General features: G+C 45.3%; 1 protein-coding gene across 4 annotated transcripts in view; it reads right to left on the bottom strand.

Annotated features, from left to right (window-relative positions):
* Positions 1 to 20883, bottom strand: part of FAM107B (family with sequence similarity 107 member B) — an 84595-nt gene that overhangs the window by 11661 nt on the left and 52051 nt on the right. For 2 of the 4 annotated variants that reach the window (XM_008268120.5, XM_008268122.5), the window contains one exon: positions 2560 to 2740. In XM_008268120.5, coding sequence (XP_008266342.1) covers positions 2560 to 2687 — 128 coding nt within the window. In that variant the 5' untranslated portion in view covers positions 2688 to 2740. Of the gene's footprint in view, positions 1 to 2559; positions 2741 to 4899; positions 5058 to 17957; positions 18021 to 20883 lie in introns of those variants that run through there. The other 2 variants (XM_017347691.4, XM_008268119.5) reach the window with 2 other exon arrangements.

Here is a 20883-nt window from a genome sequence, read left to right as displayed (position 1 = left end):
TGTACATTACTGTATATGAGGGAAAAATCAGTATTCTCCCAAATTAGTTCAGTTGGTTGGGGTTGCCACCTGTATAAACAAGAAAAAGAAATCATGGGACATATAAAGAAAGGTGGTCTATTTTCTAGAAAATTTGGAAACAGACTCAACTGCATAAATGTGTATGTTTTACAGAGTTGTGATCCAAGGTACTAAATATATTTATAGCCAGTAATTCAGAGAACATTCATTCAATCAATGTTGGTGCTACCTTTGACTCTCTGTTCTGACTTGGGAGGCTTTTCATAGATTTCAGAGAAAAACCAAAGTTCACACTACAATGTTTCTTAGAGATCAAACCTGAGGCCCAAAGGTGAAGACTGTCAGAAGACCAGTAAGTGGGGCCAGGTGCTGTGGTGTAGCAGGTAAACCCACTGCCTGCAATGCCGGCATCCCATATGGGTGCCGGTTCCAGGCACAGCTGCTCCTGGCCCAGCCCCAGCGGCTATTTTGGGAGTGAACCAGCAGATGCATTTTCTCTCTCTCTAACTCTGTGTTTCAAATAAATAACTAAATTTTAAAAAACAAAAAGAAAAAGAATACCAATAAGTGACAATTGTGCTCTGTGTTGGAATCCACTAAACTGATGAGCTTCCCACCAAAACTTCCCAGGCAGGACTGCGCCCATTTTCTGTGATGTTTTTAGCAAGTATATTTAGGAACTTACATAGTTCTGGTTTGATTTGGATACAATAACACCAAATCCACATTTTTATTTCTCTATTGTGTAAAAAAGGTAGAAGCTACATATTTATTTAAAATTTTCAAACTTGCATTTGATTTAATAAACTTTAATCCCAATAGCACTCTAATATATGCAAGAAATAAAAAGAAAGGGAGCCAGGGACCAGCGCTGTGGCATAGCAGGTTCACGCCCTGGCCTGAAGCACCGGCATCCCATATGGGTGTTGGTTCAAGACCTGGTGCTCTACTTCCAATCCAGTTCTCTGCTATGGCCTGGGAAAGCAGTAGAAGATGGCCCAAGTGCTTGGGCCCCTGGACCCACGTGGGAGACCGGGAAGAAGACCCTGGGCTCCTGGCTTCGGATCGGCACAGCTCCAGCTGTTGCAGCCAATTGGGGAGTGAATCACTGGATGGAAGTCCTCTCTCTCTAACTCTGTCTTTCATATAAATAAATAAATCTAAAAAAAAAAAAAAAGAAAGAAAAAGAAAAAGAAAAAGAAAAAGAAAAGAAAAGAAAAGAAAGGGAGCCGCCTTCCCACAACTTTTAGAGAGAGATGTAGTTACTAAGAATTCCTGGGAGAGGACCCATTAGCACTGGCAGGAATATACTCGGGAATGAGCACTGACTTAAAAATCCCCCCTCAGGCCAGCGCCGCGGCTCACTAGGCTAATCCTCCGCCTAGTGGCGCCGGCACACCGGGTTCTAGTCCCGGTCGGGGCACCGGATTCTGTCCCGGTTGCCCCTCTTCCAGGCCAGCTCTCTGCTGTGGCCAGGGAGTGCAGTGGAGGATGGCCCAGGTGCTTGGGCCCTGCACCCCATGGGAGACCAGGAAAAGCACCTGGCTCCTGGCTCCTGCCATCGGATCAGCGCGGTGCGCCGGCCGCAGCGCGCCGGCCGTGGCGGCCATTGGAGGGTGAACCAACGGCAAAGGAAGACCTTTCTCTCTGTCTCTCTCTCTCACTGTCCACTCTGCCTGTCAAAAAAAAAAAAAAAAAAAATCCCCCCTCACCTCTTAAAAACCATGTAAAAACACTTTTTAAAATTGGGTTTCTCTCCAAAATATTATCTGAATGCTTAACTTGGTCTGCACAACTTCTGCTCAACAGACCTTTTCAGTAGGGTTTAGCAACCGTGAGTGGGTAAGGGATTTAGTCCCACAGATCTGCAAACAGCTCTCAGGGAAGCACACTGGTTCTTAAAGTAACCTGGCATCCTCGGCTCTCTCAGGCTCCTGGCCCCACCCAACAACATCTGGAAAGAAAAGGATGTCAGCCCAACATCCAAAATTACTTATGGCACAGTGGGGCTAACAAATTGTTGGAGGCAATAAAAAGTACATATTTTTTCTCTCCTCCAGAATAGTAACAGTGAAAATAATAATGATCTAAAATGCTACTTAAAAGAAACAAAGGCAGAGGAAGGAGCATCGTCATCTATTAAAGTCTAGTGTGGTGCTAGAGGCCTTTCTCTGCCACGCAGGCGGGATTTCTACGCTTCCTGTACCTCCCCAAATGCAAGGAGGCTTTAAACGCAAAAAGTCACAGATTTCTCTTCTATCTAGGACAAGATTCCATCCTAAATCCAGCCTTTTGGTCCCCATTTTAAAACGGGAATCCACCTTAGTGGGGGCTGGGGCACAGGCTGTGGACCCTACAAAACCCTCAGGCAACTGAGCCTGCAGGGGCTTCGCTTCATGGAGGGAGCGCATGCTCCAGGGATGTGAGGAAGTGACGCAGCCTTGAATACAGTCAAGAACGCTTCGCTGGCACAAGTGACATTACCTCTCCCTGTCTCTGACCTCCCTGAAGGGCACCGGGCTCAGGAAAGGGCCTCACCTCTTCTGGTTGAGAAGCAGCTCTCTGTGCAGGTCCTGGTGGTTCCGGGATGACTTGACAGGATTGACCAGCTTCTGAGGCCGGATCAGCTCAGGGTTGTCGTCGTCCGTGTAGTCTGGCTCGGCCATGATGCTTCTCGGGCTGAGACAGGAGTCTGGAGGGTCAGTCTCGAGTGGGCCGTCTGAAACAGGAGGAAGGACACCTGTGTGTGGTGATTTCTGCTCAGGGCCGGCACACTAAGACACGTGTCCGCCTGGGTCCACTCTGACACGGCACTGATGACTCTCCTTACGCACTTGCACAGAGAGACAGGACAAGGGCGGCTTCGCTCCGTCCAAGGCACTGCCGTTCACACCTTCAGATCCGGTTCCCCAGGTGCTTCCGCCACCGTGTCATGCAGTCGCCTTACAACAGGCAGCTGGGCACCACACCCAGGTCCTCTGCTGCTTTCCTCAGCCTCAGCAAATTCACCGCCCAGTGAATATCCAACCCTGACCCTGCATCAAGGGCAGAGGTTTCTAGCGCTCAGGGCAGCCTCTCTGGCCTGCGATGTTCCTGGTCAGGTTTCCTTCTCTCCTAACCTGAGCACCCTGGGGGCTGTGACCTGCTCAGATCTTTTCAGGTCTTTCCTCAGACCTCACCTTCTCAGAGGGTCCTGGCCTCCCGACCACGCTGCTGATGACACCTGCGGCCCCACCCCCACAGCGCCCTGTATCATGCACACTGCCCAGCTCACTTGTGACTGGAGACGCAGAGCTACTGAGGGCAAGGGCAGCTTGTTTTCCCTCTGCTGCTCTCTCCCAGGCAGGGAGAAGGGGTGCGGAGAAGGAGCCCTTGCAGTGAGAGCCTCTTGGAGGTGTGACAGTTGGGGGGAGGTGTCACAGAAGGAAAAACTGGTTGTAACGCATGGACAGACCCTTAGCTTTCTGGCCCCTGACTTCTGATCAGTAAAGCGAACGGACCAGGTAGCAATCTCTCCCTCCTAGTCAATCTGGAGTTGTCCATTTTGTGATTCAAGTGCTTACGTCCTTCTCAATTAGACAAGCTCCTGGAGAGTGGGGCATCTGTCTCCTGTATGTCCCCCGGGCTACCTAGGGTGTATGTGACACGTGGCAAGTGCACCGTGAACATGTGTCACATGTAATGATATATAAAAAATCCTCACTGGGGGCCAGCACCAGGAGGAACAAGACCGGCTGAGCAGCAGCCTAGAGACAAGGGACGGACTGGCTGGCTGGCAGTATGCAATTGCTGCGGACCCTGAGGTTCAACCCTTAGTGGCAAGGCCACCACTACTCCTCTGCCTTCAAAATAAATGCAGCAAGTATTTCATGGTAATTAACACACTATTTCCTGCTTTCCTGTGCCTCCACGGTAACGTCCAAGACAAGCAGATACAGACCCGACTCTGGCAGAATGTCAATGCAGGACCTTCCCTAGAAAGTCCGCAGTACACAGGTACCCGTTCTCTGGCTGGGTGCCACAGTGCGGAGAGCCCAGAGCTCAGGAGAGGCAGTCTCTCTGAACGTGCTCACAGCTCCTGTGGCCACCTTTCCCACGTGGCACACTAGCAGTGGTGCAGGTGCACTTCCCTCACACGCTGCATCCTGACACAGGGAACCAGAGAGCTTCCGGTCCACCTGGGCAAAGGCTAGAACCACTCCTCCCCTAGTTTTCAACCCCCAGGCCCAACCAAGCCCATGGCAGGTGCTAAGTAAATGCTGAGCTAAATCTGTGAAAACAAAAGAAATGGATGCCCCAGCAGTCAGCCACAATCAAAGAAGTTTAGATTTCAGTCATCATCAATGACATTTCCAAGGGTCCCCAGATTGTCCAGGGACCCTGCTGTACTCCGGTATGTGCAGTAGGAAGCCCTGTACCGAGCAGTAGCCGACAAGTATCTGGTGCTCTAGAAGAAGCCGTGCAGGTACACAGTCACGTCTGACCCTTGCTCCAACCCGATCAATCAAAGACCTAGAATTCTCAGATCCTCACTTCACAAAGAACAAAGCAATTTAACTGTCATGCCTGTGCTCATGCTGTTAGCTGCATAAAGCTAAAACCAACACGAATGCTGTCCACTAAACTGTGACGCTTAACACTTCTACAGCAATCTTTTGAAAATAAGAGAATAAAAATGCAAAGAGTAAGTTAACTGAAGTAGAAATACAGTAGCTGCATCATTTGTTTAAATATTTGAGGTATACTGCTCAAAACTACCAAACAAAAAGATACAAGTTTGTATAACAAAGGGTACCAAACATTTGTTAAGATACTATTTGCATCGCTCCTTTAAACAAGAATGCCTGCGACTTTTAAACTAAAGTGAGAATTACAAACCTCGCAGGAGCTGAGTCAGCGAGCCCATCACCGCCAGCCTTCCTCTCTGAAAAGCACACTCCTTGGTGGAAACATTCAATGCACCTCATACACCTCTGCAGTCCCAGGTGTCTTAAAGTCAACAGTACGTTCTAGTTAATCAGTAGACAAGGAGCCTACACACTACCATAAAAGGACCTGTTTCTCTGCCCAGTAACAAGGCAATCTCCATGACACCAAATCAAAACAGAGAGTCACCTCTGAAGGTCAGTCCTGTACAGCGAGGCAAGGCTTAGATGAGACTTCAGGCAGGCAAGGACAGAACAAGGCAGCAGCAGCAGCAGCTACCGTAGTACTGCAGGAGACAGATGGCTTAGGCCAGGATGGCTGCAGTGCAAGTGAACAAAATGCTTTTTTTCCTGACATCTCGTAAGATTTAGCTTCTTGAAAGTCTTTTTTCTCCCACATGACTGGAGCAGGTGGGGCGGGGGATGGGGTGGGGAGTGGCTCGATGAGGGAGGGTGGAGGAGCTCTGTTGTAAACACAGGGCAGGTGCCTGCGGTGTGGCATAGTGGGCTAAGCCTCCACCTGTGGCACTGGCATCCTATATGGGCACAAGTTTCTGTTCTGGCTGCTCCTGTAACAATCTATCTCTCTGCTTAGGGCCTAGGAAAGCAGTGGAAGATGGCCCAAGTGCTTGGGCTCCTGCACCCACGTGGGAGACCTGGAAGAAGCTCCGGCAGCTGTGGCCATTTTGGGGAGTGAACCAGTGGTTGGGGAACCTTTCTCTCTCTCTGGCTCTACTTCTCAAATAAATGAAATCTTTTTTTAAAAAAATGCAGGGCAAACATTTTCCTTCTTCCTTTTCACTGGTTTGCCCCTCACAACTGGAGCTGGGGCACACGCAAAGAAGGCCACCTGCCCAAGTCTGATGTGTTGGCCTTAAGTCTGCTGGTGGAGCAGGCAGCAGGAATCCTTGCAGCTCATATGCAGTAGAGCACACTGGGGTGGTGGTGGTGGGGAGGTCATTTAGTAACACAGCAGGGAACTGGCCTGGAGCAACTTCTGTGTATTTACAGCAGTGTAGGTGACTGGTGGAGGATCTGAGATCGGTTCTGGCCACCTCTCCATGACTTCCCACCCCAGAGCTGTGACTAGCGCATAGCAATGCCCTTCTTGCTCTACCCTCTTCCCTTTGCCAGCCATCCTCCTCTCTGCTACCCATGCTGGACAATATAATTTAAGCATAGGTAACTCTTCCATCTTGCAGATCCTGCTCTGATTAAAATGAAATAAAACACTACTGCTCCCTGTTTTTTCATTCTTCTCTTGTCATCCCTTACCACTCTGCCTTTGCCACTGCTGCTCCCTCCAGCAGGCATGCTGATCCTCTTCCTGTGACAGCTTTGTACCTCCACAAAGCCAAAACTCACTCACCCTTCCAGACCTGCATAAACTTTAAATCTTCTCTGAATTCTCCGGTGTAGCTGAACTCTGGCCTCTAATCAGCTATGGAGTTTTCTTCATTCCCTTTCCCTAGTATTCATCCACTGCCACCTTGTTTTACAGTAAAATGTAATCCCTTCCTCGCAAAGACTACGTTTCGGGTTTACGTTCATTTCTTCAGACAACATGGACTTAATAAATGCTATTTTAATGAAATTAAGAGAGTCTGACAGTAGAGGGAGCCCCTTAGCTATTTGGATTAAGGACAACTGAGTACAGGGCTGAAAGTGGGGCTGAGAGGCCAGGAACATTTCTTCAATAAGTATCAAATAATACAGAAGTCTGAAAGTAAAGATGAAACAGAAGTTTCTGGAAATTAAGTGCTTTGTAAGGGGACACTATTACTACATGGAACATCTCTTCTAGAAACAAATACAAAGACATTCTCATCATATTCACTCCAGTCAAGTAACTAACTCACAGAGTACATTTTTTAAAAGAATAAAGTCAATAAAAAATAAAACAACAAAGTAGTGTCATTCACTGTATAAGTTAAACAGTTTTCAGATCTTGGAAAAAGCTTAACTTCTCTCAGTTCTAGGTATTAAAATGAATATTGTTTTAAGAATGGACTGAATTGTGTTATATAGTATGTGCTCTGTATAACCCCTGGCTTAAAGGTGAGTATTCAATAAAAAGATGCTATCATTAGCCAAATTATGTAAGCAACACCATTTAATATTGTATTCAGAGGTCTGGGCAACCTTGTACGCAGAACTATTTCTCTAGGTCGTGGTTTCTTCAGACACATATGACCCATGGACTTTCTCATCATTAACATTTGATGGTTCTAATAACCTACTCCTGCTATAAACATGAGGAACTTCTGCAGGGTAGTAAGATCAAACTATTATACCATCAAGTGTTGCAGCGTTCCACATGGGTCCAGTTAGAGCATGGCCGTGTAGACATGGCCTGGCATGCTGCTCTGAGGAGAAGGAACACACTGAAGGATTTTAAGCAGTTGAATATTAACTGAGAATTACATCTCAGACAACTACTAATAGCATGCACTAAAAATGCCACCTGATAAGATTTCTGCCTTTAATTTCTGCTAATCAACAAAAGGAAGTCATTACTGAATTTAACCAACCTAAAGGATAAGGAAAGCTCATCGTAACAGGTGGATTTTGAGTCCTGATTTTCATTCTTCTCCCTTCCAGTGTTCATTCCAGGCCCATTTCTTTGCCTATCCTAGGTATTTCGTGTTAATTGCTTTCCAGAAGTAAATCACCATTCTCACTGAAAACTTTTACAAATGGGCTTATAAAACCAACTTTTATTGTGGCTAAGTTTCCCAATCATGCTATTTTAGCTCCATATTTGCATTACTGCATCATGCAGACCAAAACCAAAACTTAATTCTATTAGACTTCAATATTAGAATTTAGAGACTACACTAATTTTTGTTTCCCTAAGTATTGAAAATCTAATTCTACAAAACACAAATTCTTGAACCTGTTTTGTAAACAATCACCTAAAACGCAGTAATGCTTACAGCTTACAGGTGTAATAACCAATAAAAGCTAAACAACTGAACTTCCGAATTACTAAGATGACGTTTGGAAAGTGAAAGGGAATTTCAAGGCATTCTTTCAGATAATCTGTTTTCCTGGCTGTCTCTTTAAGAGATTTTGGCAACCCTCTGGCAATACCCTGAGAAATTCTAGCCCTTTAAGATTGCAGGCTGGCAAACTCCAGGCCTGGGTCGATCTGCAAAGGGAAAAGCACTTCCTGCATCCAAAGCAATCTTTCTCAACACCCAGAGTTCCAAGAGAATGAGTCAAGACAAAAATTTCTCCCACATGGCAACTGGCTTCATCTGACCAACTCCTGACTTGCCTGGCCCTAAGGCAAACCTAAAAATTCAGTCTTGGACTAAGAGACAGTGACACCATCTGGTACCAAAAAGCATGAGGCAAGCGCTCAGAGCTCCTTGTCGTGGCCACAAACCTGGTACACCAGGACTTAGAAAAGGCATCTCGGCTGGCACCGCGGCTCACTAGGCTAATCCTCCACCTGCAGCACTGGCACCCCGGGTTCTAGTCTTGCTTGGGGCGCCGGATTCTGTCCCAGCTGCTCCTCTTCCTGTCCAGCTCTCTGCTGTGGCCTGGGAGGGCAGTGGAGGATGGCCCGAGTCCTTGGGCCCTGCACTTGTGTGGGAGACCAGGAGAAGCACCTGGCTCCTGGCTTCGGATCGGCGCAGCGTGCTGGCCGTAGCAGCCATTTGGGGGGTGAACCAACGGAAAGAAGACCTTTCTCTCTGTCTCTTTCTCTCTCACTCTCTAACTCTGCCTGTCAAAAAAAAAAAAAAAAAAGAAAAGAAAAGAAAAGAAAAAAGAAAAGGCATCTCATGACAGCTCTCCGTGTAAGTGCAGAAACGTCATTTCTTCCTACTTCGCCATGCTCCACAACTACTGCAGGAGACATCCTGTGGCTCCCCTGCAGCTCCCAGGAGTTCAATAATGAATTCTCAACAAGTCTGCTGCCAATATACACTGCTATACAAATGCTAAACACTGACATTCTTGGGAAAATATCAAACTTATTTTCTCATCTATTTTTCTGTCCCCCCCCAATGTAATTTTACAAATAAAGCATAATTTTTATATTTAGAGCATAGGAAATGAGGAGGAAGGGATGACTAATAAAGGCAAGAAAGATGGAGAACACAGAAAACACACCAATATCCAACACAAGCTAGTCCAGGTGGGGCAGGGCCAACCAACAGGTGGCGATGGCGCCACAATGAACTAGGAGCCACATTGGAATGCCACGCCCACTTTCATACAGCCAGGAGAGCAGCAGCATGGCCCTACCTGACTCTCAGCAAGAGTAAATGAGAAAGGCACATAAAACTCAGTGCCCACAGTGAGATGTACTTGAGGTTGAGGGGCTTTGAACCTGGCTGGCCAGGGAAGAATAGGGGTGGAGAGAGTCATCTTTTTTCTAGGCTGTCTCTGTCTGTCCCTACCCCCTTCCATGCCCTACCCCACTCCCACCAAAAAGTAAAAAATCAGGATGATTTTCACTGTCCATTGCTTTATGTTTTAATAAAAATTTGTAGTGACAAAAAAAAAAACACCTCCGTGCCCAGAATACAGTAAATTTTTGCTATTAGTGCTGTCATTGGCAATGAATAACAGTTAAGTTAGTAAAAATAACACCGTTACTGCTACCCAACAGTATACGGCTTCCAAAGGACAGAACCAGGATTTGAACTTGAATCTGTCCCATTCCAAAGGGAAGTTTCAGACCTGGAATAACACATCAAAGAACTGGGTTTGACTCTCACAGGATGATTTCTTCTGTCTCCAAAAAAGCTCTTAAAGCTTTCTAATATCATAGTTTCACACTTCCAAGCAGAATGTTCAAAATCAGATAAACCACCCTTCAGCGTCAGATACTAGTATAATGATTACTGTGGGAGGGGGTAGGATGGAGAAGACAGTAAAGGGGAGGCTTTCAAGGTATGAGTGATATTCTGTTTCCTGACAAAGTTTCTGTATACACAGGCATGTTCTTTCTAAAAATGCATCAACCACACTTTTTAGTGCATAACCCTTCTCTGAATGTATGCTACACCTCAATAAATACAGTGTATGCTAAATAGCTATTACAACCACTCTCTAGGGGCTGGCACTGTGGTGTAGTAGGTTAAGCATCTGCCTGCAGCACCAGGATCCTTTATAGATGCCAGTTCTAGTCCTGGCTGCTCCTCTTTTGATCCAGCTGGTCTGGGAAAGCAGCAGAAGATGGCTCCTGCACCCATATGGGAGAAGTTCCTGGGCCCCTGCACTTATAGGAGAATCTGGAAGAAGCTCCTGGCTCCTGGCTTTGGATTGGCCCATCTCTGCCTGTTAGGGCCATTTGAGGAGTGAACCAGCAGTCAGCAAATGAGTTTGGGTCACTTTCCATGCAACTAGCAAATCAGTCCTGCAACTTAAATTATTCCGCCTTCTAGCTCTCCAAGTCCCCAACACTTCACTAAAAATAGGTGTTTTCTATACTGTCCAATTAGATCATGAATGAGACCCCCCCAAAAGTACAAAACAGAAAACCCCAAAAGTATCCTCGAATAATCCAGTTTTGCTAGAAAGTTGGGTAGTCTAACAGAAAAGTCTGAAGACAAAACATAAAGAAACTGAATACGAAACAAAAATATTCTAGGAGGGGGCCTGCGCTGTGGCATAGCGGGTAGAATCGCTACCTGCGGTGCTGGCATCCCAAATGGGTGCCGGTTTGAGTCCCAGCTACTCCACTTCCAATCCAGTTCTCTGTTGTGGCCTGGGAGCATGACAGAGGATGGCCCAGGTCCTTGCACCTACATGGGAGGCCTGGCTCCTGGCTTCAGATCAACTCAGCTCTGGCCATTGTGACCATCTGAAGAGTGGCTGGAAGATGGAAGACCTCTCTTTGTCTCTGCCTCTGCTTCTGTAGCTCTGCCTTTCAAATAAATTAATAAATCTAAAAAATTAAAAAAAAAAAAAAACCTCTCTAGGGACAGAAAACAAAAAGTCTTCAGGTAGAACAAAATGAACACAAAATAAATAGGATTCATTCATTAAATTGCTGGATCAGAGAGGAAGCAAAAAATACTTTGAGGTGAATGAAATCCTTTAAGGGCCCTCATTCAATTACAACATCCCCTGTCCTGGTTACAAACTGCTCCTTGATTTTTTTTCACCAGTTATCTAAAAAAGTCCTATGACTTAAGACAGGAACTCTGTACATTCACCCTGATTCTATGGGCAGTATGTGATGGGAGGGAGAAAGATCCTCAGCCTTGTCCAACAGCAATACACCTATACAAGAAACAAAAACGGTGGCCAGAGGTTTGGCATCCATGAGGTGCGGTGGCGACCCGTGGACTCTATGACGGCGGCAGGTCGGAGCCTGTTACACTCGTGGCTCTGCAGGCCCTGCTGGTTAGTCCCAGGGGAAGTACACACACACAATGGCTAGGCCTGAGAACTCATCTGGATTGAAACTCAGCCTGAGAAGGGCCCTGGCAAATCTCATAACCAACTGCTCTCTCAAGGCTGGCTGTTCCACTTGGCTGGTCAGATGTTCTTGGAGATAAAAGGTCCTGCGCTTTTCGAGAGCCCTCAAGATCTGTCCACAGGGCTGTGACGCAGGAGGCAGCCAAGGACACAAAGCCACACTGCATCGCTGACAGCAAACAAGCACGGTTCTGTGAACACTTAATGGCAGCACGGCTTGTTCCCATTCGCAAACAACCCATGAATGGGGGTTTCCTCAGGACTCCGGCTTCTCAGCTGTCATTCTCAGCCTCTCCCTGGAAATGGAAGCTGCTGTCCATCTTCTTCTGGCTTTGAAATCCAGTCCCTTGAAACACCCTCTCCTGGGCCCTTCCTCAGCTTTATGCCCAAGCTTCCTTTCTTCACCCGTTTCTCAGCACCAAAAGCTGTCCAGTGGTAAGTCCGCAGTCCTCTCCACTCGTCCCTCTGGCTTGCCTCTGAGCCCCCTTCCCCTATGTGAGCCATTTCTTCTTCTTCTTTTTTTAAATGATTTGTTTATTTGAAAGGCAGCGTTACAGAGAGAAAATCTCCCATTTATTGGTTTACTCCCCCAAATGGCTGCAATGGTTGGAACTGGACTGATCTGAAGGTGGGTGCAAGGACCCATGCACTTGGCCCATCCTCTGCTGCTTTCCTAGGCGCATTAGCAGGGAGCTGGATCAGAAGTGGAGCAGCCGAGATTTGAACCAGTGCCCATGTGGGATGCTGGCACTTCACTCCTCTAGTCAACCAATGCACTAAAGCTCACGCGCACTCCTATCTCCACCTCTGCTCCCCACTTTCTCCAGGTACAATTCCCTCCTCCGTGCCAATGAAAACCCCAAATCTTGCACAGACCCCTCTCAGAGCTTCCCTCTGCATGTCTGATACCTTGCTCTTGTCTGAACTGCTTCGTAAGGTTGTATTTGCTCCCTTGCCCCCCATGAATTTGCTTTTGTACTCCTTTACCCCATGAGTTAGTTTCCCGTGTGGATCCATGGTGTCTTTTTTCAGGGACACAGAGGGGGATCTCTTTAGAAGGAGAGGGCCCTCTGGCTGACTTCCATCTTCTCACCCAAAGCTCTAGCACAATCCTCCGTGTGTAAGTCACATAAGGTAGAAGCAGCCACGTGGTGACTAGTAGACACAGAAGAATGGGTAGCAAGTGGGGAACTGCCTCCTCGTGCTCTGGCTGGCCCCACAGGGCAGGGAGTGTCTCTGGTCGTACTCACCACTGCATGTTCCAGCCCCACGATGCGTGTCACACTGTGGGCACGCTATACACACGCACTGAATGACCGGGCACCGAAGGGCCAGAGTATCCAAACACAGCAAGTCACTGCATGCGGTCTTCCCTGACTCCTCTCAGAGCCCTCCTCTACATCCCTGCGGGATGTCACTCTTCCTCTTAGAATACTGAAGCTTTTTTCTGTGATAGTTACATTTGAAGGTTTCTTATCCTTGACATTAAAACAACAAAGGGAGAGCTTGTCATTCATTTCTTATCACCAGAAACATCTGAGTGCATACTGACTCTTACTCATTCTTATCCCTGAACATCTCAGTCACGCAGTACGCATCTGAATTTGACCAGTGAAAGCGCAAAGCAAGCACAGAAGGAGAGATCTCAGATTTACAGAAGGGGTCAAAAACAGGAGAAGGGAGGTGAACTCGTGCTTTAAATACATTCTATCCTAACTGAAGGAACTCACGACTAGCTAAAGACAAGTTCCTCTTGCTAGAGATTAGTACAGGCAATGAAATTCTTTTTCTAACCAATAGATTACACTCCCTCTTGTCTAGGGTAGCTCCATAAAACCCTCACTAGAAGTCTGTAACACTAATTGTGTGTGAGCAAAAAATCTTTTGCCACAGAAAAATAACTTTAACTTTCACCTTGTGGAAACAAATATTACTACACTGGTTGGCATAAATATTCCAATGAAATAATTAGTAATTCATGAATATGCAGTGCATTAATCTGTATAAACCTCTGAGCAACCAAAACACTGTCCAATTAATAGATTTCTTTAATAATTGATTACCTTAAACTTGCTGGCCTTAAAACTGTCTTAGACTGGATAAATTATACTCATCAAGTATCGTTTGATGGATGACTATTAAATGATTAGAGTTTCTTCTCCCATACAAAGTAGCTTGATAAAATGTGAAATTCCAGGACCTCTGCCAGTAAGGAGAGCTCTGTGGTCTACCAGTGTCACCCAGTGGTCAAAGGCACAGTCTCTTCTCAGAGTGACTGGTGCCTGTTTAAAGAAATGATTGTCACATGGGTTTCTTCACTTAAAGGAAAGGAATACTTTTTAAAATTGCAGCAAGAAAGCCAGTGTTTAAATTTTTTTTGTTTTTAAAAAAATAATTTTTTTAAATATGTATTTATGGGGCTGGCACAATGGTGTAGCAAGTAAATAAAGCTGCTGCCTGTGGTGCCGGCATCCCATATGGGTGCCAGTTCAAGTCCTAGCTGCTCCACTTCTGATCCAGCTCTCTGCTATGGCCTGGGAAAGCAGTGGAAGATGGCCCAAGTCCTTGGGCCCCTGCACCCGCATGGGAAACCCGGAAGAAGCTCCTGGCTCCTGATTGGCTGCTGTGGCCATTTGGGGAGTGAAGCAGTGGATGGAAGACCTCTCTCTTCTCTCTCTCTGCCTTTTTATAACTCTGCCTTTCAAATAAATAAGTAAATCTTTAAAAAATTACTTATTTGAAAGGCAGAGTTACAGACAGAAAGAGGAAGGGAAGGAAGGAGGGAAGGAGGGAGGGAGGGAGGGAGGGAGGGGGAGACTATCTTCCAACTGCTGGCCCAGAGCAAGAGAGCCCCACATAGGAATGAAGAGCAGACTAGACTTTCAATATTAAACCAAAATTCTAAATCCAGGGGCTTTCTCAATATCAAAGTCAAGAAACAATTTTTCTTTTCAAAAATCAAGACCCTTGAATTAGCAGTCATAATCATATGAGCAAATTATATATGATAAATAAAAATAAAAGTTTATTCTTTTTTGTACAAAATCACCTATATCAAAGTATACTTCAAGTAGCTTTACATGCATTTAAGGGTGAATCTAAAAACTGCCATGAAGTCAAGTCACGGTTCAGCCCTATTGCTCCTCCCCTGGTTTTTCATGACATATGTCTACACTATCAATCCACAGTTATTTTTCTTGCTTACTTCCACCAAGGCCCAAATACAAAGCAAGAAAGTTAACGACAATGTTTTATTCTTCTCCTTTTCTTACATTTAGGAAACTAGTGTCTACTCTCCTCAACTTGCAAGCAGATAATTTTTTACTACATCTTTTTTGCAGACTTTATTGAGAGTATGTGGCAAAAAGCCTTAACATGTACATACACTTTAACCTTGAACCTGGTAATTCTACCTCTAGGAATTTATTCCAACAAGACAAACAGAGATTCCAGTACAATCTATGATTGTGGAAAAAAAATGAAAGCACTTATATATCTAATAATGGAACATAGTACAGCTTCAAAATCATTTGTTATTAGAATAAATAATGAAATGGAAAATATTCACAATGCATTAAATCAAAGAAAAACATCAAGTTCCAAAACAGTACACATTGTAAAAATGAAGTGTACATAAAAAAAAAAGCCAGCGCCTGCATTTGTACATACAAAAGTGTAGCAAAGTGACTTTCAAAGTGTTGAGCCAGGGCCAGGGACACTGGCAGCACCAGGGAATTTGATAAATGCAAATGTCCTAAGACCTACCGAATCAGAATCTCTGAGAGCGGGCCCAGCAGTCTGTGTTTTCATAACGTGGACTACATGACACATAATCTTTGTGGTAGATGTGACATTCAACCCTTTGCACAGATGGTAAAATGGAGGCCCAGAGAGGGTAGAGAACTCGCCTACGCCTAACAACTAAGTATTATCAAACGGCAGTGCTTTCTGCAGTCTGTTCCAGATTGCTTTGCTGTAGCGCCTCTCGATTAATACATCTCAGGTGGAAATGTGCTCTGTGCTCTTTGCATCCTATGTATTGTTGGTCCTCTTCACAAGGACGCCGTGCCTCTGTTACAAAGTCACTGACTTGGGGGACACTGTTTGACACTATCACTAGCATCATCATTACTAAGAATGACCTATTTGAAGGCTATGGTAAGACGTGTGGGTCCAAGTGCACATTACATGCCAGCCCACGCCGGCAGTGCCATTAAAGCTCATCAGCTACAGAATACCAGCCATACAGGTAAGGCACTCCAACTGCCAGTTAGAGGGGAGCAGCCGTGCGGCAACCCCATAAAGACAATGTACAAACTTTCACCTAGTACCTTTGAAATTGTGCAACTTTTGGTCAATTTCCCTCCACCCCCCTTTTTTTGGTTCCCACAGTATTTCAAAATTTGCATGTAATGCAATACTTATAGTTACATGTTATTTTGTACACATAAAATTCAAATTTACACAGCTATTATACTTCACCTTTAAGCTACAAATTCCTGAATAAAGAGGCCTCCGCTGGCACTTTTTTTTTTTTTTTTATTTCACTCAAGAAACTGTACAGGGGATGGACAAGGAAGATTTAGGCCTAGTAGTTCCTGAGAGGAAGGAAACTACACAGACCAGAAAAAAAACTTCCTGGTGGACCAGCTTTCAAAGCCTTCAAATATTCCTGTCTTTAAGAGCTAAATTATAATTCAATAAAATTTATGACCTGGCCCAACTGAACAAACTAACATTTTCACAAGAAGTGATTGTATCTTCAAAAAGACTTAAAGACAAACTTTAGGAGGAATACAAAGGCCATTTGCTCAACTTCCTTATCATTGTAGATGAGGAAACTCATGCCCAGAGAGACTAAGTTTACAGAACAGATGAGCTAGGACCGTGACCTGACTCCAGCCCACATTTTGCTGTACTTCAGTGCCTCTCCCACTTCCAAAAGCTCTCTTCAAGTTTCTAAATTGATTTTCTACTGATCTGAGGACTATTTCTGGCAGCAAGACTAATACTGCCATTATACTGATCAATAACTGGATGTTATTTTCGAAGGACTATGAAGTATATTTAAATTGTAAGTATACTTTAATAAGAGTACCACAGTTTTACCTGCTTCTATGTCCTGCCAAATTTTAGGACAGTACGAAGTGATTATGATGATCCTCTCAAGGTAGGAGAAAATTATCCATTTGTTTTAAAAACAAACAAACAAACAAAAAAACCTTGAGCCATTATCATTGAGGAATTAGAAGGTTAAAACAGAAAGACTACTCAGGCACAGGCACTTTATAGACATCCTCTGGGGCCAGCATTGTGGCACAGTGACTTAAGCCACCACCTGGGACGCTGGCAACCCATTCGAGTCCCGACTGCTCCACTTCCAATCCAGCCTCCCTCCCCCAGCAATGTGCCTAGGAAAGCAAAGGATGGCGGCCCAGGTGCTTGGGTCCCTGCATCCATGTGGGAGACCCAGAAGTAGCTCCTGGCTCCTGGCTTCAGCCTGGCCCAGTGCTGCCTGGTTACAGCCATTTGGGGAGGAAACCAGTGGATGGAAGATCTCTCTCTCTCTCTTAACTCAGCCTTTCAAATAAATAAATCTTAAACAACAACAACGAAAAGAAACCCTCTGGTCGTCACCTTCCATCTCCTGCTTAAACCCCTCTGGAAGCACCAATACTCAAGATTGAATTACATAGCCAATTGTTGGAAAAAATGAAGTCAGCCTCCTTGATGACCAGAGAAAGAAATCTCCGCTTCAATGACCCAAGTCCAACCCCATCTCCATCAGAATGTGCCTGGGGCACAGGTGAGTCTACCAGCAGTGTAACCAGATGGCCCCTGTATCACTAACAGCCATTCTAACCCCTCTTGACTCTCCCCTGCCTCCTGGGTGGAAATCACTGAACCAGAACCACATCCAACACAGATCTGGCTCCATTTTCCTGATCCTGCCTTCAAATCACTCAGTGTAAACACAGCCCTATGTTTGTGTTCCCAGCTGGTTGTTGTTGGCTGATGAGAGTCAATACACTCCTGTCTTAGTAACTGACACAAATGCATGGTAGAGTAGAAAGAACTTTAAAACATCCACAAACCTAAATCCTGATGTACTTCCCTAGGTCTGTTTCCTCACTGGTAAAGTGGCAGCCAGGAGTCTTGCAACTTCACACAACTTCTCTTCTCTAATATCTGGATTTCAGTCATATTGTGGGTCAACAGGCTTGTTTCTATGGAAGAATGTGTTCTGACTTCCAAACACTCAACCCCCTATTTAGCTTTTAAAATAAGGCCTGGTTAAGTGTCTGGAAAATCTTGTTTCTCACTCTTAAAAAGAACCATGCCAGAAAACAATGGTTACAATTACAAGTTTTTTCTTTGTGACTGAAACAGTTTATAATGAGGATCTAAGATGACTGTCTGACTCCTGCTTCCACAACTAGGAATCCAGGTGAAGATTAGGGTCCGTCTCCATCTGGGTCTTTGGAGGATCGTCTGTCTCCAGCTAAATCCCAGAGGGCAGTTATTTATATGGCCTACGTACTTTTAATTAAAGTCTGTTTTCTCACTTACCTTTCTTCAGGCTACCTCATGGGCTTTCTGTGGATGATAAATGGCTGGTCTCACGGAGGCTGCCGAAAGCGAGACAGGCACAGTAAACCAATGGCTGTGAGACCGAACCTAGAGGGCTTGCTTGTTGACTACACTGTCACTGTTCCTCTTAGGCATGAGCCGGAGGCGGGCCCCAAAGAGCAGAGGAGGACAAGACTTGGTCCCTGATGTTCAGGAGCTCGCAGCCCAGTGTGAAAGACCAGCACACATAGCAGACGCAGAGCAGGAAACAACACTGCATTTGTGTAGTGTGTAAACCTTGGGGGTGGGAAGTACAAGGAGGCCTGAGACGTGACTGATGCTCAGATTTTACCTCCTGCCAACTCCAAGAGGAGGAAGGATTTCCTTCGCAGACTGTCAGTAAAGACGCTGTAGGGTGCAGGTAACAACACCTGACTGAATGAGCTGAAACCACAGGACTCCTTGTAAGCTCTCACAAGCAGCTGCTGCAGGACTGGGTGGCATCTTCTTCAACCTTCCCTTGTTGAGCAGCCCTGAGCGCTGCGAAAGCAGGGCTCTCTCTTCATCCAGGAAGGAAGGCACCTCCAGGAAGTACCCAGTACAAAGGAAGGTGGGAAAACGCAAACCTGGCACACCAGCAGTAAGGAGGAGATAGCAATGGCCGTCGGTAGATGCTGAACTCTTACCCACATGTGTATCATTAGGCACCGAGTGTGTGTGTCCCGCCCACCCCTCCCTATGTTGAAGCCCTAGCTCCCAAGGTGACAGTATTTGGAGATGGGATATTTGGAAGGGAATGTTTCCATGCAGTCATGAGGATGGAGCTCTCATGATGCTATCAGTGTCCTTGTAAGGGCCACAGCTCCTGCTCAACTCCGTCCTCCCCTCTCCCTCTCTCCACATCTCCTTAGACATCCCCCCTCCCCATCATGTGAGGGCACAGCAAGAAAGCAGGAGTCTACAAGCCAGGAAGAGAGCCCTCACCAGCAGCTGAACTGGCTGGCATCCTGAGTTTGGACTTCTGGTCTCCAGAACCATGGGGAAATATTCATCAGTGGTATAAGTTCCCCAGTCTATGATATTTTGTTATGGCAGCCTGCATGCAAATGCATCCTAATTCCAGCTGTCTTCAAGGCACACTGACTTCCTGTGAGGGGTTGTTTAGCTACGCTGTTCCGCAGCTCCAAAGGCAAAAGGGAAACAACAGTAATAATAACTTCTCAGAAGTGTTCAGTATTCATGGTATCTGTAATGGAAACTGCAGTAAGTAATGAAGATGGGAGACTTTCTAATGGGAGTATCTGAAACCTCCCTTTTTAAGCTAAGGGTGTTCTGGCAAAAGTTCAAATGTAAACACATTAGGAGTGGGTGTGGGCATCGGAACAAGGGAGTAAACTTACAGGGACAGCTTCTCTACTTGAACTCTGCATATTAATTCAACTCTCTCTGGACGCCTGTGGCTTAAGATGTCAGGCCCTACCATTTTCCCACAGGCCGCCTTGCAGAGTCACAGGAAAACCAAAACAAGGCAACTCAGCTCCACGAGGCCGTTCACTTCCCGTAAACAGTTATCTTAGTCGCTCCATCTCTCAGCACACTCAGATGCAGAGGCCCCATGGGGCTGAGCTGAAGTCCCTGACTATCTTCACGTACAGTGACAGGCACGGGAAAACGTTCCGGATTAGAATAGGGGGGAAAAATCAACAAAAACATACTTGGCTAATGAGGAACAAAGAAGAGTAAATCTCAAAACAAGGAGTCCACATTTGGGCAACCAGAGATCAGGTGCCACGATGCCTGAAAAGTGCAACATCCTTTTTTCTTATGGGAACGGGAAGGAAACAGTCAAGACAAAAAATTCAAGTAATTCTGGAGTTAAAATAGGCCTTTGAGAAACAATGGCTAAGCTTTAGTGATGAAGAACAGACGACAGTCATAATGCAGATCCTACAGAAGTCGAGCAATCTGATTCCTCCTCATTCAAACAAATCTTTTAAGAATCATTTCAGACTACATTAAGAGTCTCATATATGCTTTGAGCTTCCATCCTCAAGTAAATTATCTTAAAACACACACTTGACAGTCAGCCCTTGCTCTCTCTACTCAACGATGTGAGAACAGCAACCAGCCACCACTGTGCCTACAAGCCCTCAAGCACTCAGCCACCAGCTGTCAAGACTCTCACCCCATGCAGAAAAGTATCCGCCATCCACTACTCAATCTGGCAATTCATGGCACTTCAACCTAGTAAGTTACTAATACTACTACAAATACTGTTTTCTCAGACCCTTGACACATCAACAGACAAATCCCACAGCTGCAATCATAATTAAATAAATGAAGAGAACACAGTGGTAACTTTTTAGTAAATGCTCTGCCTGTTACCAGCACCTCATGTAATGGAGAACCCTGCTTCTCTCCTCCACATTACCCAAGTGCTAAATGTTTTCATTTCTATTGTTGCAACAGGATTCATTACCCAAGAGTTCATTACCAAGAATACTCAGAAACCAGAAACTTCCTGTCAGCCTTGATTTCTATCATAGCTCTAGTCACAGAAGTCAGAACTTAACAGTACCTCTTTTTAAATGCACACACATAGAGGATACTGGTTACTTTAATTAATGACAAGGACAAGGACGAATGACATGCCAACAACACATTCATAATGAAAACCTGTCCTTTACTGACAGCTGGTTAGGAAGGAAATCAATAACTGCTTCCGGAAGAACAATTATAAAATAAATCTCTAATAAACTATATGTGTATAATGACAGTTAACTACTTCTGCTATGCCTTTAAAGAAAAACTAATCTAAAAATCAACTTAGTCATAATAGGATTGCTTTACCTTAACCAATGTAAACTGAACAAAATAATCATGAAAAATGAGAAACTTTTTTCAGAAGTTTTTCAAGTTAATTCAG

This window comes from Oryctolagus cuniculus, chromosome 13 (genome assembly GCF_051225735.1).
Source record: "Oryctolagus cuniculus isolate XC-2025 breed Fujian yellow rabbit chromosome 13, ASM5122573v1, whole genome shotgun sequence".
Classification (NCBI taxonomy): Eukaryota; Metazoa; Chordata; class Mammalia; order Lagomorpha; family Leporidae; genus Oryctolagus; species Oryctolagus cuniculus.
This window is presented reverse-complemented; position numbering and strand designations above follow the sequence as displayed.